At 43.0% G+C, this 17,233-nt stretch overlaps 2 protein-coding genes across 7 annotated transcripts in view; both read left to right on the top strand.

The window, feature by feature from the left end:
* The window catches only part of LOC124299574 (metabotropic glutamate receptor 1-like), a 42,069-nt gene extending 31,549 nt beyond the window's left edge, over positions 1–10,520 (top strand). For all 3 annotated transcript variants that reach the window (XM_046752839.1, XM_046752838.1, XM_046752840.1), the window contains 8 exons: positions 8–173; positions 4,005–4,140; positions 4,860–5,062; positions 6,198–6,383; positions 6,456–6,770; positions 7,104–7,341; positions 7,659–8,061; positions 8,341–10,520. In XM_046752839.1, coding sequence (XP_046608795.1) covers positions 8–173; positions 4,005–4,140; positions 4,860–5,062; positions 6,198–6,383; positions 6,456–6,770; positions 7,104–7,341; positions 7,659–8,061; positions 8,341–8,656 — 1,963 coding nt within the window. In that variant the 3' untranslated portion in view covers positions 8,657–10,520. The remainder of the gene's footprint in view (positions 1–7; positions 174–4,004; positions 4,141–4,859; positions 5,063–6,197; positions 6,384–6,455; positions 6,771–7,103; positions 7,342–7,658; positions 8,062–8,340) is intronic.
* A 101-nt stretch (positions 10,521–10,621) lies between these two features.
* Positions 10,622–16,615, top strand: LOC124299576 (putative gustatory receptor 28b). 4 transcript variants are annotated; one of them, XM_046752845.1, is made up of 7 exons: positions 10,622–11,007; positions 12,154–12,508; positions 13,001–13,868; positions 14,510–14,713; positions 15,228–15,296; positions 15,387–15,585; positions 15,750–16,615. In XM_046752845.1, the coding sequence occupies exons 3-7, from the start codon at positions 13,035–13,037 to the stop codon at positions 15,914–15,916; spliced, it is 1,473 nt and encodes a 490-aa protein (XP_046608801.1). In that variant the 5' UTR covers positions 10,622–11,007; positions 12,154–12,508; positions 13,001–13,034; the 3' UTR covers positions 15,917–16,615. The 4 variants fall into 4 exon arrangements, with proteins under 4 accessions (XP_046608801.1, XP_046608802.1, XP_046608799.1 ...); XM_046752846.1 differs by having other exon boundaries at positions 15,366–15,455; positions 15,517–15,886; XM_046752843.1 differs by lacking the exon at positions 10,622–11,007 and having other exon boundaries at positions 12,133–12,508; positions 15,228–15,585.
* Positions 16,616–17,233: the final 618 nt, after the last annotated feature.

Below are 17,233 nucleotides of genomic sequence, written 5' to 3'. Positions count from 1 at the left end.
ATTACAGGTACGAAATATTGAACTATCAAAAACTACCCAACGGAACTTACGACTACATACAAATCGGCGACTGGAATAATGGGACCCTCGCATTTTCTGGCCTTCCACAATCACGCGGCACTCAAATCGTCGAAAGTGTTTGCTCCAAGCCCTGCCCTCCCGGAAATTACAAGGTAAGTTTACCTGAAAGGAAAAAAAAACATTGTAAAAAAATAAGAACATTTCACGGGAAACAAGCCGCAAAAATAAATTTTTAGCGATACTTTTCATTGCCGTGAAAATGGAAGAGTCTGTAGGTTTTGTCCGACAAACTTACGCGATGGTCTCGAAAACGGCGGAGTGAAAAATCTGAAGCTGATAAATTTTTGCAAGAAAAATTAGAAAAAAAGTTTATTTTCTGAAAAATGAAAGGCTTATACATGTTTTTTTTTTTTTAATGAATATATAAACTGGGAAAAACATAATTGTTTGTCGATTCCAGAGAGGTTCGAAAACGTAAATATTCACTGAAATTAGAAAAAGTAATTTTCTTACATCACCGGAGAGGATTACAAGTAGAAAATTCTCGCTTTTCATATACGCGCATTAAAATTATATTATAACTTATGTTGTAAATGAAAAAGAAAGAAACAAAATTTTAACACTGTTTTTTCCTAAACCGCTAAAACGTTGAACGTAATTAAAAGATCTATCAACTCTCCCGCATTGTTGAAATTTTATCCAAACACGATCGATACGAATGGGTGGTAAAAATTGCACGTAATTGAAATATCAAAAAAGAGTTGTTTTTTTTTCCCTCTCGACGCAAATTCTACGCAAGTCCGTCGAAAATTTTACTTTGAACGAGTTAAATCGAATCAGGACTTGACAAATCGGACGTAATATCGCGCAAACAGCGTTCGTCAAATTCGTAATTTCAGTCTTCACTCAGCGGTGGCGGCGCAATTTCTGCCCTCGGGCCAAAAACCGAGGGGGAAACGTTTCGGGCGAGGCAGCGGGCGACGGGACGCGGGGGTCAAACCGCACTCGGACGATTTTGCATGTTTGGCCTTTCTCTAGTTTCATCGTACGTCTTCCCCAACGGGATGTTTCAGAGTCTCTGCGATCCGAACAGCGCGCACGTTTCTAACCGAAATTCCCCCTCCGTTTCAGTCTGCAAACGAACCGCGAACTTTCCGCGATCTAATCTAGCAGCGGTCGCCAAACCGCGAATCCGACAAAGATACGTCACGGCTCGCATTTCCCGGGCTCTGGATCCGACCCTTGCGCCTTGGCGTAACGCAAGTTTTTACACCCTTGCAGACGATTTTGCGATACAATTTCTTTTTTTTCTTCCAACTTCCCGTTACTCTGTTTTCAGAGTAAAATTCAAGTTATTGCAATTACTCCTAATGCGAAAAATAGATCTCGACGTTTTCAAGTTTTGAGAATCACCACTTCCAATCATTATCAGACGAACGTCTGTATTTCTGTGTTTACGTATGTACGTGATCAGTTTTGTGAACGAGTTACAGGATTTCAATGGTTGTGGTCTCAATCGACGCGGCTTTTCTAAACTCAGAACCTGTTGGATTTTTGCTTCGATCAAATTAAAATTTCGATATCTTGAGAACGGATGAATGGATTTGAATGAAAATTTGTACCGTGAGGTTTTTTCGGTCGCTAATCAAAAATCTGAAGTCAGATTGCGAAATCCAAAACGGGGATCCGATGCGGTGGGATTTGAATCGTTAATCACGAATCTGAATTTCTAATTCGAAAATCGAATTTTTTTTTTTATCTCCATGAACTTGAAACCTGCAGTGTGAGAACGGGAAATTCGAGAGCAGGCCAGCTTAAAGCCGATTGTTTTGAGTAATAATACAGCGCAGATTAGGCCAATTAAAGATTAGCAATTTCGTATTAAACTCGAGGGATAAACAATGGTATTCAAACAAACGGAGCCTTTTGAGGAAACTCGGTGTGAAATTTCGGTGTTTATCAGCAACGAGGCAAACGGGCGTATGCATAATATACAAGCTTTGAACGTTTGTACGTTATAGAACAAAAGTTTCGTGTAAAACACGTGAAGAGAAACAGAGGGTGAGTCGAACAGACCTGAATCCAAGCGTAGAGAAAGTTTGCACGCGAAAGTACGTACACGTGCTCACACGCGCCTGTGGCCGTCGCTTTGACTTCACTTTGCGTTGTTTAATTAGACCGGTACGAGGCACCGAATTGCCTACCTGCATTACTTTTTCACCCTTATGGACTATATTACGTACCTACCCACATTTTCACGGCTTCGCTCTTTGCGAGATTTCACGATACGCAGCTTTCTCCGCTATTCACGCAACTCGTTGAATAACTACGTCGCGTAATCTACGCAGAGTTGTGCAAGAAGCGAGAGAAGCTGAGAAGAAAAATCGGCAAACGTAAGAATGGACAAAAAAAAAAAAAAAAATTGGCGAGGGGTAATCGTTCGAATTGATTGCTAATTAGCGCGAATATTCGTTGTATAATATTATAGTAACGATGATGATTAGCGAGCGATTATTATCCTCGGTTCATTCACGCGTTACTCGATGCCGTGTAATTATAATTATCTATTGTGCAAATACGCCGCTCATGTTTGCCTCGCAATTACGGTCTTCAAAGTTCATCCCGTCTCATCGATTTCCTATCCTTCGCTGCTTTGACGTTTTTCTGCAGACTCGATTTGCGGATTTTTTACAAGCTTGATTGGCCGACATACGCAATCCTCTGGCGAAAGTGGAAAAGTGGAAAGGAAACGGAAATAAATAAACAGAACAGAACCTCGAGGTAAAAAATTTCACTCGAGGTTTCATTACATTTTTATGAATTTCTATTCGTAGAGTTATAATCTATGATTAATTTGGGCTGAAATTTCAAAGCGCTGAGAGCAGAAAGTTGATTAAAAAAAAAAAAAAAAAAAATCTATTAACTACGATGAAAGTGTTTGCATAAAGAATTTTTGGTAGCAGTGGGCAGAAAATCATGCGTCGAAAATTTCTTACGCCTATACATATATGCCACTTTCGTAGTAGAATATTGACATTATTTTTCTTCACACACGCTGTACGACAATCTGAATGTTGTATCTACACATGATTTTTTGACTACATGTTTTTCAGCGAGGAAGATGTAAAGAAAAACAATTGTTTTCGTCAAAGTCTCACCAAAATCTTCTTCCAAAGTAATGCGAAATTGGGTAAAATTGTGAATTCCGAGGTCTTGACACCGGGCTTAATATATGCGTGAAATAATGTATTCCGCACCTTTTGTGACTCCTTTTACTTCCCCTTGGTATTCACCTCGTCGCCGCCGTTGACGTTTAAGGAGACAAGACTGAGACAACCGACGGTAAAATCTTGATGAAAATTTGATGCCGCCGCCGTCTCGCATCATCCGCGCAGCGCTCTCGCACAGCCTCCTGTAATTAGCCTAATCTAACGATCCTCGTGCGGACGATTTATTTCGAAAAGCCGCTTTTAAGGGAAACAGGCGGCGAAAATAGGCCAGAAATGGGATGAAAAAATTCAAATTTCGGCGGTCAAGAACTGAAACAACTCGCTCTCACATTTTCTTTACAAAAGTTTTTATCGGAGTTTTGACTACGAAATTCAGTGGTTCGAGTTTTGAAAATATAAATATCTAAGAACCAGGCGATATCTGACCGCGTTCTTGAGTTATTCTGGAATAACTAATGGAAAACGTCTAGTGAAAAAGGCGTGTAAACATGTTACACCAACATCCGAACGCACGGTGGAATTCAACGCTCAAAATCTTTCTTTATTATTAACATTTTCATCTACGAAAATGCGACAAACAACTGAGAAATAACAAAAATTGCGTTTATTTTTTGAGTAGTTTGTAAAGGGCGAATTAATTGAATTTTTACCACATTTTCAGCCGTCAAAGACTTCCTAGTCCACCTGAGCTCAATTTGGCGAATTTTATTTTCTTTACCGCCCTGAAAAGCTGGTTTCCTGATATTTTCACAGAACTTCAAGACCGGTGGCCAAGAGAAACGGTGCTGCTGGGCCTGCGTTCCCTGCGCCGACCACGAGATCGCCGACAAGGATCAACTCCAGTGCCATCCTTGCCCGAACGGACAATGGCCGAACGGCAACAAAACCGGTAAGAAGATTCTTCTCTCCGTTGATGTAAAAAGAGAGAAAAACGACAATAAATGAAATCGGTGAAAAAAACAAGGGAGGAAAAAGCGGCTGGGTGGAATTGGAGACCAAATTAGCTCATGAATCAGATCAAATTTCGGGATCGCAATCTGGGGGGAAGACGAATGATCCGGGAATAGGGAGGGATGGAACGGTATGGGTTCGGAAGACGGGAGAAAGAAACTCGGACGTGTATATAAACGTCTGGTGCAGGATCTCTGTTGTTATAACGGGGAAAAATGTTATTTATCGCGTAGCTTCCTTCGCCTCTAGCGGCCATCAATCGCCGGTCTTTAGAAGTAATTTATGCCAGCGTGACTCGGGGGAACGGTTAACGCGACAATGCCGTCGGAGGAATTTTTAAACAAGTCGTTAGTCACCTTCTCCCCCGTACTTTACATCCTCATCCCTCCGCCCCTGTCTTCTTCTCTCCTTCCGACAAGCCGTCCGCGTTGCCGCTTAATATTGTTCCCCCGTATACGTCGGAACGCGTCGCTAAGTATTGTTCCCCTTCGATTTCGTCGCAATTACACCACCGCATGGGACGTGATCGTAACGAGGATCTTGGCGCCGCATCGCGTCGCGACGCGGATCCCCGAACTTTATCGTCGCATATCGGCTAATTCGATCACTCCGTCTCTCCGTCACGCCTTTCTCTTTCTCTGTCCCCGCCAACCAAAGAGTGCCTCGTCATCCCCGACGAGTACACCTCGTGGGGCGACGCCGAGGCCGTCGTCGCCATGACCTTCAGCGCCCTCGGACTTCTCGCAACCTTCGCCACCTGCCGCGTCTTCGTCAGGCACAACAACACCCCCGTCGTCAAGGCCAGCACCAGGGAGCTCAGCTACCTCATCCTCGCCGGCATCACCCTCGCCCATTTCGCGGTATGATATTATGTCTGATCGACTGTTTTTCTTCTTTGGTTTTTTTTTTTTTTTTTTCCTTTTTAACACCATTTTTCCATCAGGTCGAGACTCGGTTCTCAATCATTGTACGGCCGTTCGGCCTTTCTTGCTATCTCTTCTGGTTTCGTATCGTACGACAATATACGTACACGTACGGGCGGAAAGGTTTTATCGTTTTACAATATCAATTTTTTATACCCTCGTATCAAGGGCTGCGACAGATGGACTGCCGTGTAAAAAGTGAGGCTTTAATCTACTTGAATGACGTATCGTTTCCACTTTTTATAAAAATTTTTCTCAACATTCGGTTCTTTTTTGTTTTTGGTTGTCGACTTTCTTTTTCGAACATCGGAGGGTTTAACTATTTTGTAACTATTTTCGCCCTCTGTTTCAACAAACAATCATCCGACGTAATTTTAAACGATAAACTCCGAGCCTTGGAGTGAGTATATGACACGTCTCTCCGGCTGTAGGAACTGTAGGCTTAAGAAGATAACAACAGCGGACCGGACGGCCAGCTACTGAGCATGATTAATTTGCGGACCAACTCGGTGTTAGCGGTACCGAAGCCGTTAAAATATTTTCGCAAGCTTAATTTTTCTTTCTTCTTGCTAGTTTTTTCCCTCTTTCTCTTTCTCTTCTCTCTGTCTTTTTTTTTTTCAAAACTCATATTCCCAATGCAAATTAATCGTAATTGAGTTGAGAAACTCGAAGAAGAAGAAGAAGAAGAAACCCTCGCGCCATATTCTTTGGGCACAAAGTTCAACTCGCTTAATATCGCAGTCGTGCAATCAGCTACCGCAAGAAACCGGAAAACCGCATACAAGCGTTTCGCCAAATTGAATATGGCATTCCGTATTCCGTTATGAATAAAGATGAATGCCGGAACACTGTTCCTCGGGTTTGCCCGAAGGTACGGAGAGATCGGTTGTTGATTTTTCGACTCTTCAAGTCGTAACCATTTCGAGAAGCTCCCTCTCGTTGAACCGTGAGAAAATAAAAATAAACAAAAATCCAGTAAAACTTGGTATATACTCCCGATAGCGGTAATCCGGTTGATCCACGCGGAGCGTGGCCGAATTTTAGTTGCGATAACGATAAAATACTTCTCCAGGTATTCCCAATCCTGGCAAAGCCGAGCGGACTCTCGTGCGCGGTGAGCCGCTTAATGCCGGGAATAAGCTTCGCGATGATATACGCGAGCCTTTTGACGAAGACGAACAGAATAGCAAGGATTTTGGCTGGCTCGAAGAAGCGCTTTCCCACGCGAAAGCCGCTCTTCATGTCCGCCACGGCGCAGGTGAGTCCTCGAGATTACGCCGCGGCTCGAAAATCGGGCAGGATACAACATTTGTCTCTGATCCCAACGCAGGTCGTCATCACCTGCATCCTGATCCTTATCGAGGCGGGCGTCGCGACGGCGATGATGCTGCTGGACCCGCCGTTACCTCTGCAGGAATTTCCGGCTCGGGACAGATCCGTCCTGACCTGCGCCACGTCGCCGAGAGCCGTGCTCTCCCCTCTGGCCTTCGACGCGGTCCTGATAGTCCTCTGCACTCTCTACGCCGTCAAGACCAGGAACGTCCCGGAGAATTTCAACGAGGCAAAGTTCATCGGGTTCGCGATGTACACGACCTGCGTCATTTGGGTCGCGTTCGTGCCGATTTACTTCGGCAGCGAGTCCAAAGTGCGTGAAAACAAGCGCCGGAGGGTAACCGCTCCTGGAGTTGGGTGTATGTCGTACAAAGAGTCCTTTCGAGTTACTTGGACTCGTCCAAAATCACGGAATTGCTTCAAGTCACGTGAAGTCACGTAAAGTTACGACAGTCGCCTGAAGTTATCGAGTCGTCGAGTCACCTAAAGACGCTTGAAATCACGCGAAGTAACTGAAAATCTTTCGAAATCTCGAGGTCCTGAAGTTATTTGTCGGTGCGGCTAACTCGAGGAGCGTTTCTCCCGTCGGTGAAACGAATGCTCGAGATTCAGCCGTCGGATTTCTAACGAATCGTCTCTGCCGCAGGTGATAACGATGTGCATGTGCGTGACCCTCAGCGCCTCGGTCACTCTTATTTTTCTCTTCCTCCCGAAACTCTACATAATCGTCCTACGGCCCGAGCGGAATAACCGGGCCCTCTTCACCACCAGCAAGTCAATCAGGTGCCACATCGGGGCCCGAGTTGCCGCCGCTATCGCCGAGCCCCCGTCGAAGCAGACGATATATCGACTGTCGGGGGAATCCGAGGCGACCGAAGCCAGCAGTAAGTCACAATCGCGGTGTAGTTGACGCGATTGTAAATCCCAGCACAGATCCGCATGACAATGCACAACGGAAGAGCACCCCTACGATTCACGCGTTTCGAATTTCCCTGATTCAATCAACTCCCATTCCCATCCCCCCCCCTTTCTCTCTGTTTCGCTCTCTATTCGCTGCGTGCAACGAACAATGCGCCGTTGTAATGCAAACTGGGAATCCAGTTTGATGCTAATGCTTTTTGTTGACGTACCGGGAGTAATTGCCAATCTTAAATTGGACTCTTGCCTGGTTCTATTCTTATTTTCGTACAACTCCCGACAGACAGCTGCAGGGCGACGATCCAGCGCCGAACGCTCAGCGTTCAGACGGGCGAGGAGCTGTTGGCCGATCTCTTCTGCATATCCTGCGAAGAAGATGACAAAGTTGGAAGAAGGGGCGGCGGGACGGAGGTGCCAAAGTCGGTTGTTACGAAACTGAACAATTCGATGGAAACTATCGTTTCGAGATCGATGGAGAAACTCTGCAGGTCGATCGAGAAGATATGCAATTCCAACGAGAGCGTTTACCGCGCGAAGGAAAGACCCTTCAAGGTTGATGCTAACCCAATCGGAAATGGAAGGAGGAGATCTTCCCCGTCCATGTCAAAGGACTTTGGCATCCAGCTGCAGCTTCCGGATTGGGCTGAACTCGATCCGAAAAATTTAATCAACGATCTCCGCAAGTGGTGAGTATATTAATTCGGCAGGGACAAGCTCTTTGGAAACTGTTTAAAGTGTGATTTCATTACTGATTCGACGAAAAATCAATCGCCAATTTGGCCGAACTTGCAGGACATACTAATTGTAAAAGGAAACGAGTAAAAATATCCGAAGAACAGTACCGAGTTGGCGGTTAGTTTTCTGGTGGAATCTTTCCCGAACCATCCGAAAAACAAACCGCCTCGGAACTGGCTTGTTCAGCGGTGCGTTTTTCCGTTGAAACGTCACAAAAGGGTAAATTTCAGCTCGCCGACGGTGCAGATGTTTCGTTCGTCATCGCGAAACGTTTCACCGACGAAAGACTGCGGCTGTCGTGAAAACGTTTACCAGATCGTTGCCGGTGATAATTGCGTGAATGATTGCAACGTTTATCGCCAATTTCACGACGCGACGAACGTCGGCGACGACGTCGACGAGGGGATCGTCGGTGTGAGGATACGGGAAGAGAACGACGTTCTTTCCGGCGACGACGAACCCGTTGTCAAGATCACCATCACTCTGGGGCAGAATTCGGCTGCTACTTCTGGAGGATGCCCCGTGGAGGAAACTGCCGGCGTTTGATCGTCGAGTGACGTATTTACGCGCACGTGAATCGTTACCGTTACTTTCTTTCTTTCTATTCATATTTATTCTTCTTCTTTTTTTTTTTCGAAACCTAATTACGCAGAAACTAGTCGAAGAGAGTTATATTTTTAACTCATCAAATTGCCCCGATCCGTTTTTAGTGATTTCGTCAACTCTAGTCATCGACGTTGTAGGACGCGTAGTATTCAATTGGCTGCGACGATGCGGACATCGATTTTTCTCAGACGAACAGTTTTTATCTCTCGAGAAGTTGCGCAGTCGTAGAAATAGAAGAAAACGAAAGGAAAGTTCGTGGAATTATGGGAATCGTGAAACAATATCGGTTCTTGATATACGATCGTAAATACGTAACGAACGCAATTCTAAATATATTCTTAAAAAGGAATACGTTCATTTTTTCTACTCTTGATGCTGATTTTGTTCGTTCGAATCGAACGTATTTAAAATATATATTTATAATAATTATTTCAATCAACATCCACCAACTCGAACCCCTTTCGACATGAAATATTATCACCATTATTCCATGCAGATTTCAATCGATTTTCCTATCAATTTTTATATTCCAGTCTTTGAGGTATAATTTTCTAATTTAATACTCTGTACCGTCTAATAGTCGTCGGGAATAAATCAAAGGTTATCTACTTTATGTATAAAATACTAACAAAAAGAATAATCATAATTAGCGTATATATATATATACGTACACATATAATATATATGTGTATGTATATATGCTAACAAAAACTGGAGACGCGTAGCGAAGGGATCAAAATGTAGCAAGATTTTTTTTTTTTTTGCGTACTCTGAAATTGAAATTGAAATTTCGTAATGTTACATCTCTACCCGTCATTAGAGAAAAAGGAAAGAATAATTTGAACAATATTTAGGCGTACAAAATCTATTATACAAGTATATATAATATACATGTTGTATGTCAATAAATTTTCAAATAAAAAACGTATAAATATACCTACATATGTTACTCGCACACTGAGAAAGACGATTTTATTCTACCTGTCACATTTCCGCGAGTCGAGAAACTTTGAACATTTTCTCGTTGTGAAATAAAAAAAAAAAAAAAATGATATTCTAGTCCCGAGGGTTTGTTCGAAATGTGACAATTGTTGCTCCCGAAAAGTGTTTTTCTTAATGTGCGTGTGTTTGTATACGTAGGCATTTAGATTAGGATATTCATACAAGGAAGGGGAGGGTCTCGACTTGTCTAAATAATTATCGACAACTCTGTAAGGTGTTTGTTCAGTCCTTATCCGTTATCTTCGTGTGTTGAAAAGTGTTTCATTTCTTTCCAATTCTTATAACGCACAGATCAGTGTGCTGATCCTACTCGCCTATCAAAGTTGTTATCATGATCTTTCGTTACCGAATTGGTCCGACGGCGGTTCCAATCCAACAATAATTGTCTAGTATCCCTCTCCCTTGAGATGCAATTAATAATCGTAGACTATATCATACACACAATTGTGAATACACGAGTCGTTACCCTTATCGTCGTTTCGTTTTATCGACGACATCCCGGACGTAACTTATTGTAGTTGTGCTATTATCGTTTCGGTCAAGTCGATATACTTGTACGTTTGGCAGAGAGAGAAAAAGAAACGTTTCTCTTTCTTTTTTTTTTGTTTACACCATTTTTCGTTGAATTATTACGACGTGGAAATTAATATCTACGCACGTGTAACGTAATTTTAGCGTAATGTATCTTCTATTGTTAGAGTTGAATTAAAAAGAAAAACAAATTTTTTAACACTTCGTCAGATGATCGAAATCACTCCGTCGGTTTATACCCTGCGAACGTTTCAGGATTAATGTAAAATTTGAAGGTAAAGGTAAAATTTTATTCAACTTTTTTTCATCGTCAAATGATTTTACATTCCTACTTGAACGAGAATTTTTTTCATCTTCACTGTATGTTTCTAACGCACGATTTCAGTAAAACTGTTTGAATTCTGGAGTTTTTTTTTCACGTTCTATAATAATTTTCAGCATAGCGGTAAAAAAAAAAAAAAGAAAAAAATACTGACGCGAGTCCGCAATATTTCAATCTATGCAGAGTAAATTCACTGCAGCGGCACAGGCGAAGCAATTGGTTGGAAACAAAAATTCCATAGCTCAATTCGAATGGATAAATCGACCCATGGGATAGTCGTAGCTGTACATGCAATCGAGTCGGCTCATACGAACGGCGGATTCAACAACAAAAAGGAAAAAATAGAAGACGGAACGAATGTAGAAGAAAAAAAAAAAGGAACGAGCGAGCTGAAAAAAAAACGTGGAAGAAAAACCACAGCGTTGAAAGAATAAAGGTATTAGGTATTTAAAAAAAAAAAAAAAAAAAAAGTGCGATTCGTTGGACAAATGTCGCGTTTTGGTTCGTGGAGCGCGTATGGAAATCTGAAGCGAAGCGTGCAAGGTGATCAACTCGCCGTGACAAATGTCGCTTAACTTTGACCCGGTAAAATCGGTAACGCTGCCCTCGGGATCCACGAGTAATCGTGATTATGATTACGGCGGATGATCCGCAGCATGCTGCGGTGCGGAACCCGCGACGAAAAGCTCTGATTGCCGCAATCAATTTCAATTGCAAATCAATGACACCGCGCTGTATTTCCCAACCCTCCACGTTTTCGCGGACGCGTACAGAGTTGAGGGTGGGGGTGGGTTACAGCTTGGACGGTATAAAATCATACCTATTTCTAGGAGTTTTCTTTCTTTTGTTTTCTTTCAAGTGTCGCTATTTTGTTATTAATTTCAATGAAAAAACTCTGAAATATTCTTGAAACTATAAACAATAAAGCCCTGAAACTCAAATTCCTCCAAGTGTTTTCATTTTCTTTCAAAAGAAAAAATAAAACCTAAAGAGTCGGTATAATTTTATACCGTCCGAGCTTTAACCCCCACCCCCTCAATTTTCACATCAGTGGGGCAAAATTATTTCGCTGAAGTTTTGCTTTCTTAATTTTTCTTCTTCTTAGGTTTTCGCAAACTTTTGCGGACAATTGCAAGGACCAAATGTTGGCCCTTCCGGAATGTTTTTTTTTTCGTGGCCGAGTTGAAGCGCTTTCGGTTTTCAATTGATTCTTGGCTCTTGAGTATTGTTTCCCCCGCGGACGGCAAAGCATTTTGTCGAAACTGCGAAAGAGGGAATCTGGCATCTGGTGCAGGCACTTAGATCTCGGTTGCTTTTCAACTCTCCGGCTACCCGAATTCAAAGCCGAACACACATCCGTGCAGGGCGTAACGATTCTTCTTCTTTTCCCCCTGTTCTTCTTTATTTCTTCCTTTATTTCGTTCTTCGAAACTAAATACGAACTACACTTTAACTCGGTAATTTCCTTTCTCTCCGTAAAATCGAGGGCGAATCGTAAACCGCATCTTTACTTCAGCTGTCCGTTACTAATTATCGTATCGTTCATTGGGTATACTTTATACTTACTTATTTCTGCTCCCAGGAACCTGACAAACAGCACCATCAAACAAACGGATAAACAAATATCTCAAAAAGTGTATTCATACGCCAAGAAAAACGTGAGTAAAAATTATCCGATCATCTTGATGAAGCCCGCAATAAAAGAAGAAAGGTGGAGAGAGGACCGCTTATCGCAACTATTAGTCATTGTCGTCGGTCGCGCTTAGCTCGAATGACCGAGCAAATTCTCCGGCATTAGTACCGCATCGCGTGATCCGCAGACCACGAGTCGTGCAATTTTGTCAGGTCGTTGCCGAAGCTCGTATCACCGTGGCGAATGAGATACAACTGCCAAGTTGTGGTCGAATTATTCACACGAGCACTACGGAATTCGACATGTAAGAAAAAGATCAGAATTCTATTAAAATTTCGTATACACATGTCTGCAAAAAATATTTTATCTCAGCCGCATGAAATATCTTTGGTACATGTAATATTATGTTTTCGAGTACGCTGAATACAAAAATTACTTCCATTCCTCTCCATCGCGTACAGTATTTTTGGAGGATGCAAGGTGTTTGCATAAAGAAAGCTTAACAGTAAGTCTCACTTTAATACATTTTAAATAGAAGTCAGAAATCATTTTCGCATAGGATTTTTAGAATCAAGAATAGAATACCAGATTTCGAATTAAACGGAAGTTTCACTTTGGAAACTACAAACACGAGTTCGAGAAAAAAATTGACGTGATGGAATTTTTTTTAAATCTATAAGAAACGGTATAAAAAACTTGTAGTGTTTTGGTTGTAGACCTGTGACATTATTCGTGTTCTTTTTTTTTTTTTTATTTCTATCCAACACGTTTAATAAAAAAACTCTGCTTCAACTAGGCGGATCCGCGAAACTTTGGCACAATAATTCAGGATGAAGAGACTCGGGCGAAACGTTGCGGCGACAAGGATGCGGGAATTGAACGTTGCATTGCGGCCGCTTCGAATCGTGTCGCAGATTCTGGGCCTGAACATACAGGGAAAATGGGGTAGGGCCTACACACTCTGGGTCTTCCTGGTGGTGGGAGGGCTGCTTTACGGGAGTTTCGTCTTCCTGTTGAGCGGAAAGGCGGAGACGCTGACCAACATCGACTCGCTGATTTTGTGGGCGCAGGCGGCGGCGAACGCGATCCTGGTGGCGGTTATCCTGGTCACATGCCTCGTCCAACCGCACCGTTTCCTCTTTCCGATCCAGGACATGAGACGGGTCGACGTGGTGCTCAGGTGGCTTGAAACCCCGTTGAAAACACCGCCTCGCGGACTAATCGCCATCAGCGTTTCTTCTGCTTTCAGGTATCTCGGTGCCAGGATAACGAACGCGTGGCTCCGCCGCAGGCAGCTCGTCCAGATTTCAATGTCATTGGCCTTCCCGGTGGTCCTTGGATACCGGGACCTCTTCAAGATGTTCCAGTTCAGCTCTGTCCTGATCCTCGTCCACTGTCTCTGCTACGGCTACGCGGTCTCGTCCACCATGGTCATCGACTGCCTGTTCGTCGATTACCTAGCCGTGATAACCGACCGGTTTTCCGAGCTCAATCGAGTGCTCAAGGCCTTTGTCGAGCATCGCAAACCGCCCGTTGGCCTGGGCCTCGTCTTCGTTGCTGCCGACTCCGATCGAGGAACCCTCGGCAAGGAGAACGCGAGGATCGTCGCAAACGTCGAGAAACTTCGACTAGCTCATCACGACCTTTGTGAGATCTCGAAGAAGGTGAGGAGGACGTTGGGACATCGATACCATGGAGACTACGTAAGAAGCACGAACTCAAATTGGGGAATTGACGAAAATTGTCACGGTAATCGTACACGTTATGTTTATTTTCTGTACCACTAGCGACGCTAGCGGTTCTTTTGCACCAAAGTGTCATTGGTTCCACGGATGCCCAAGATCGATCAATCGATGATCTTGCAATGTGATCAGTAGAATCCGCCTTATACTCCCTCCACCAGCATCATCTTATATCGAGCAGTTATTTGTTCACATGGGGTTCGTGCTCCTTGTGTAGTCTCCATGACCAAGACGTTGAATCGGTTCCTTCGGAGTGGTCCAATTCACTTGACGGTCCAACATGAACTCACACTTTTACCTAGCGCGGGAAATGGGTTCGAGGAAGTGTTTCGTCGAGGAAGGTCATTGGATTGACTTTTGCGAAATCAAAAGAATAAGTTAAAGATGCAATTAGTGAAATTGAGTTTGAAGAAAACGAAAGAAATTTGCAATTGAATTATTTTGCAAAAGTCGATCCAATGACCTTTCCCGATGAAACTCTTCTTCAAATTAATCTCCTTGGGCCACGAATCCTAAATTGAAGATGAGTTTGTTCGTCAAGCTTTTCTGACTCGACGATGCAGGTGAACGGATCCTTCGGTGTCCAGCTCCTCGCCATCACAGCGATTTCTCTCGTCATGGTGACCGGGCAGCTCTACGAGGCTTACCACTTCATCCTGCTGGAGCAGAATCCCGCCGAAATAGCAGTCCAGAAGGTGATGTGGTTCACTTTCTACGTCGGGCGTCTTTCCTACGTTAGCTACGCGTGCAGTCGGGCCAGCAACGAGGTGATTTTCGTTTAAGAGGTTACACATACCCGGAACGGCTAAAACTAGGGTTATGTTTGAGAATTTTTTTCCAGTATTAAACTGAATTTTATTCAACAACCATTACATATCTTTTGAAGTATGACACGTTATCTACAGTGTGTGAAAATTTGGTTGAAAAATTTCAAACGGTAAAAAAGTTACAGTCATTTTTCCCGGGGCGTGTTTATGTTTATAGCATTTGCGTTACTAGACGTACCTCAACTATTTTGTATCTGAGAAAAATTTTTTTTGAAGGAGATAGATGAAACTAGTACTTATCGAGTTGGAATTTGAAAATTCAATTTTTTCGGATCACGGCAGTCTCTGGAATAAAACGGGTGATTTTTTGCCTCAAAAAAGGTATATGTAACCCCTTAAACCGTAAAGGTGGTCTTTCCGTAACATCCCGATCCTTAAAAAGCTCTATCGCCAAAAACTTGAGGCCAGGAAGTTACGGAGAGTCTGACAATTTTTGCCTTCTCTTTCGGCGCAGGCGAGTCGCACCGCTGTTATCATCTATGAGATTCCTTTGCACCAGGCGTCGAGCCTTCTGAGCACTCAGGTAAATTATGTTTCACCTTTTTTTTTAAAACTTATACCTGTGGCTACGTCGATCTCCCGACCGTTTCAGATTCAGCACTTCTGTCTTCAGATGTCTCAAGAGAGTCTGAATTTCAACGCCTGCGGATTCTTCACCATCGATCGGAGACTACTCAGTGCGGTAAGTTGTAGCATTGAGAGTCTTGATCGGACCGCGTCAAGCCCTCTAAATTTCGTTCCAGATCGTTGGAGTGGTTTCAACCTACTTGGTGATACTGATACAAATGGACAGGAAAACAGTATGCAGTTAGGTATTGGAACGTCAGTTGTCAGGATAAATAAAAAACCAAACAATCGATACCCTTATCGCCCCGCAATTCGCACCCTGATGAGATATTTGCGTCTAGATCCCTTTTACTTTTAAGTATCATATTAAGTTTTCTCAGTTTTTACTTGTATAACGCTCTCCATCTAGGTCACGATGACGAATTGGGTAACGTCGAAACAAATTCACTCACGCTTGTAAAACCGATCAAACTCAGGTCGAAGAATCCGTCGCATCGGTCACGAAAAAGAGCTGCTCCTGGACTTGGAATGAGATGTGGAAGGCTTCGTCATGAAATTTGTGAAACCCTTTCTTGATCCGCATTGCGTTGATCGGAGAGGCAGTCTTGTTCGCCTGCAAGACAAATCGATAATAATATCAGCCATTCAGATGATTGAGAGACTCGGCGGGGTCTCGAGAATAAAACGCTCGCCTCTGCGCTGGTGACATAGCGGGTGAACACATGAGCGAAGCACGGGTGGTCCAAGTGCAATTCGTTCAGAGGCCTTCGACCATGCCGTTTCACCGCTTCGTAGTTCCGATAGATCTGCTCGGTGAGGAATTATGAAATAAAGAAATATCAGTTGAATCACCAAGTCGAACAATTGTTTTACCGAAAGATTATTTATCCGAAAAAGGTTTTTCAGGATAGTTTGTATACCCAATGAACAAATCACAGAATGTATAAGAGATGTGGAAAATTGATATTTATGAATTTGAAATTAAGAACGGCAAACACTTTGAAAATCCAATGAACCGAAAAAATGTGTCGAAAATAAAAGTTGCCAAGAAGTAAAATTTCGATCCGGAAAATGTAGAATGACCAAAGCTCCGAATGATAGGATGCGCTTGTCCCTGGTATAGTGCTGGTAGACAACGACGGTATCTATTAACCGGCACTGAAACTGGTAGATAATATGCTTTCGTTGTTTTGGCCCTTCTGTACGAATGAGATTCGGTACATTGACTTTTCGAGTTATGGATGTTTCGCTTCGATAAAATTCGGATTTGTGAATTTCCGTAAAAAGTACGACTCTGAAAATTGAACACTCGTCTTTTCCAGTATTTCATTTCATATTTTGCCCGTCGTAACCTTGCTTATTCTTAAGAGGTATTTCTGTATGAATTTATTTCTACATATTCGCGTTCTCAATTTTTATTCTTTTACCAACACAGTTTTTCCTAGTTACGTCTTTTCTACGTTTTCAATTTTCGTTAATTTGATTTTTGGCATTTATATCCGCCGACCTTTTAGTCTTTCGGAAATTTTGCCCCCAACCCCTCGAAATCTTACCAACTTACACGTATCTCGTGAAGCGTTTATCGCATATAAAAGTAGCGAAAGACGGTAACGTTCCAACTTTTGAACACTCGGTGTTATCGTCCCTCTGAACTTCGACTCGCACCTGTCGCGTCTTTCGCAAATTCGTAGAAACACGACGTCAGAAGAGTCGCTCATCATCCGCCTTGCGTTGTCGGATTGATCCCAATCAACCTGGCTACAAATAACGAATACATGCATCTAGGATGCAGCTTATTTTTTCGTGATACGTTGGATCCGGAATGAGATGAGAAAACCTCTCAAGTATACTCGATTTTTGTGCCCTTACTTTGAGATCCACAAGACAAATTAT

This window comes from Neodiprion virginianus, chromosome 3 (assembly GCF_021901495.1).
Source record: "Neodiprion virginianus isolate iyNeoVirg1 chromosome 3, iyNeoVirg1.1, whole genome shotgun sequence".
In the NCBI taxonomy this organism is placed as follows: domain Eukaryota; kingdom Metazoa; phylum Arthropoda; class Insecta; order Hymenoptera; family Diprionidae; genus Neodiprion; species Neodiprion virginianus.
This window is presented reverse-complemented; position numbering and strand designations above follow the sequence as displayed.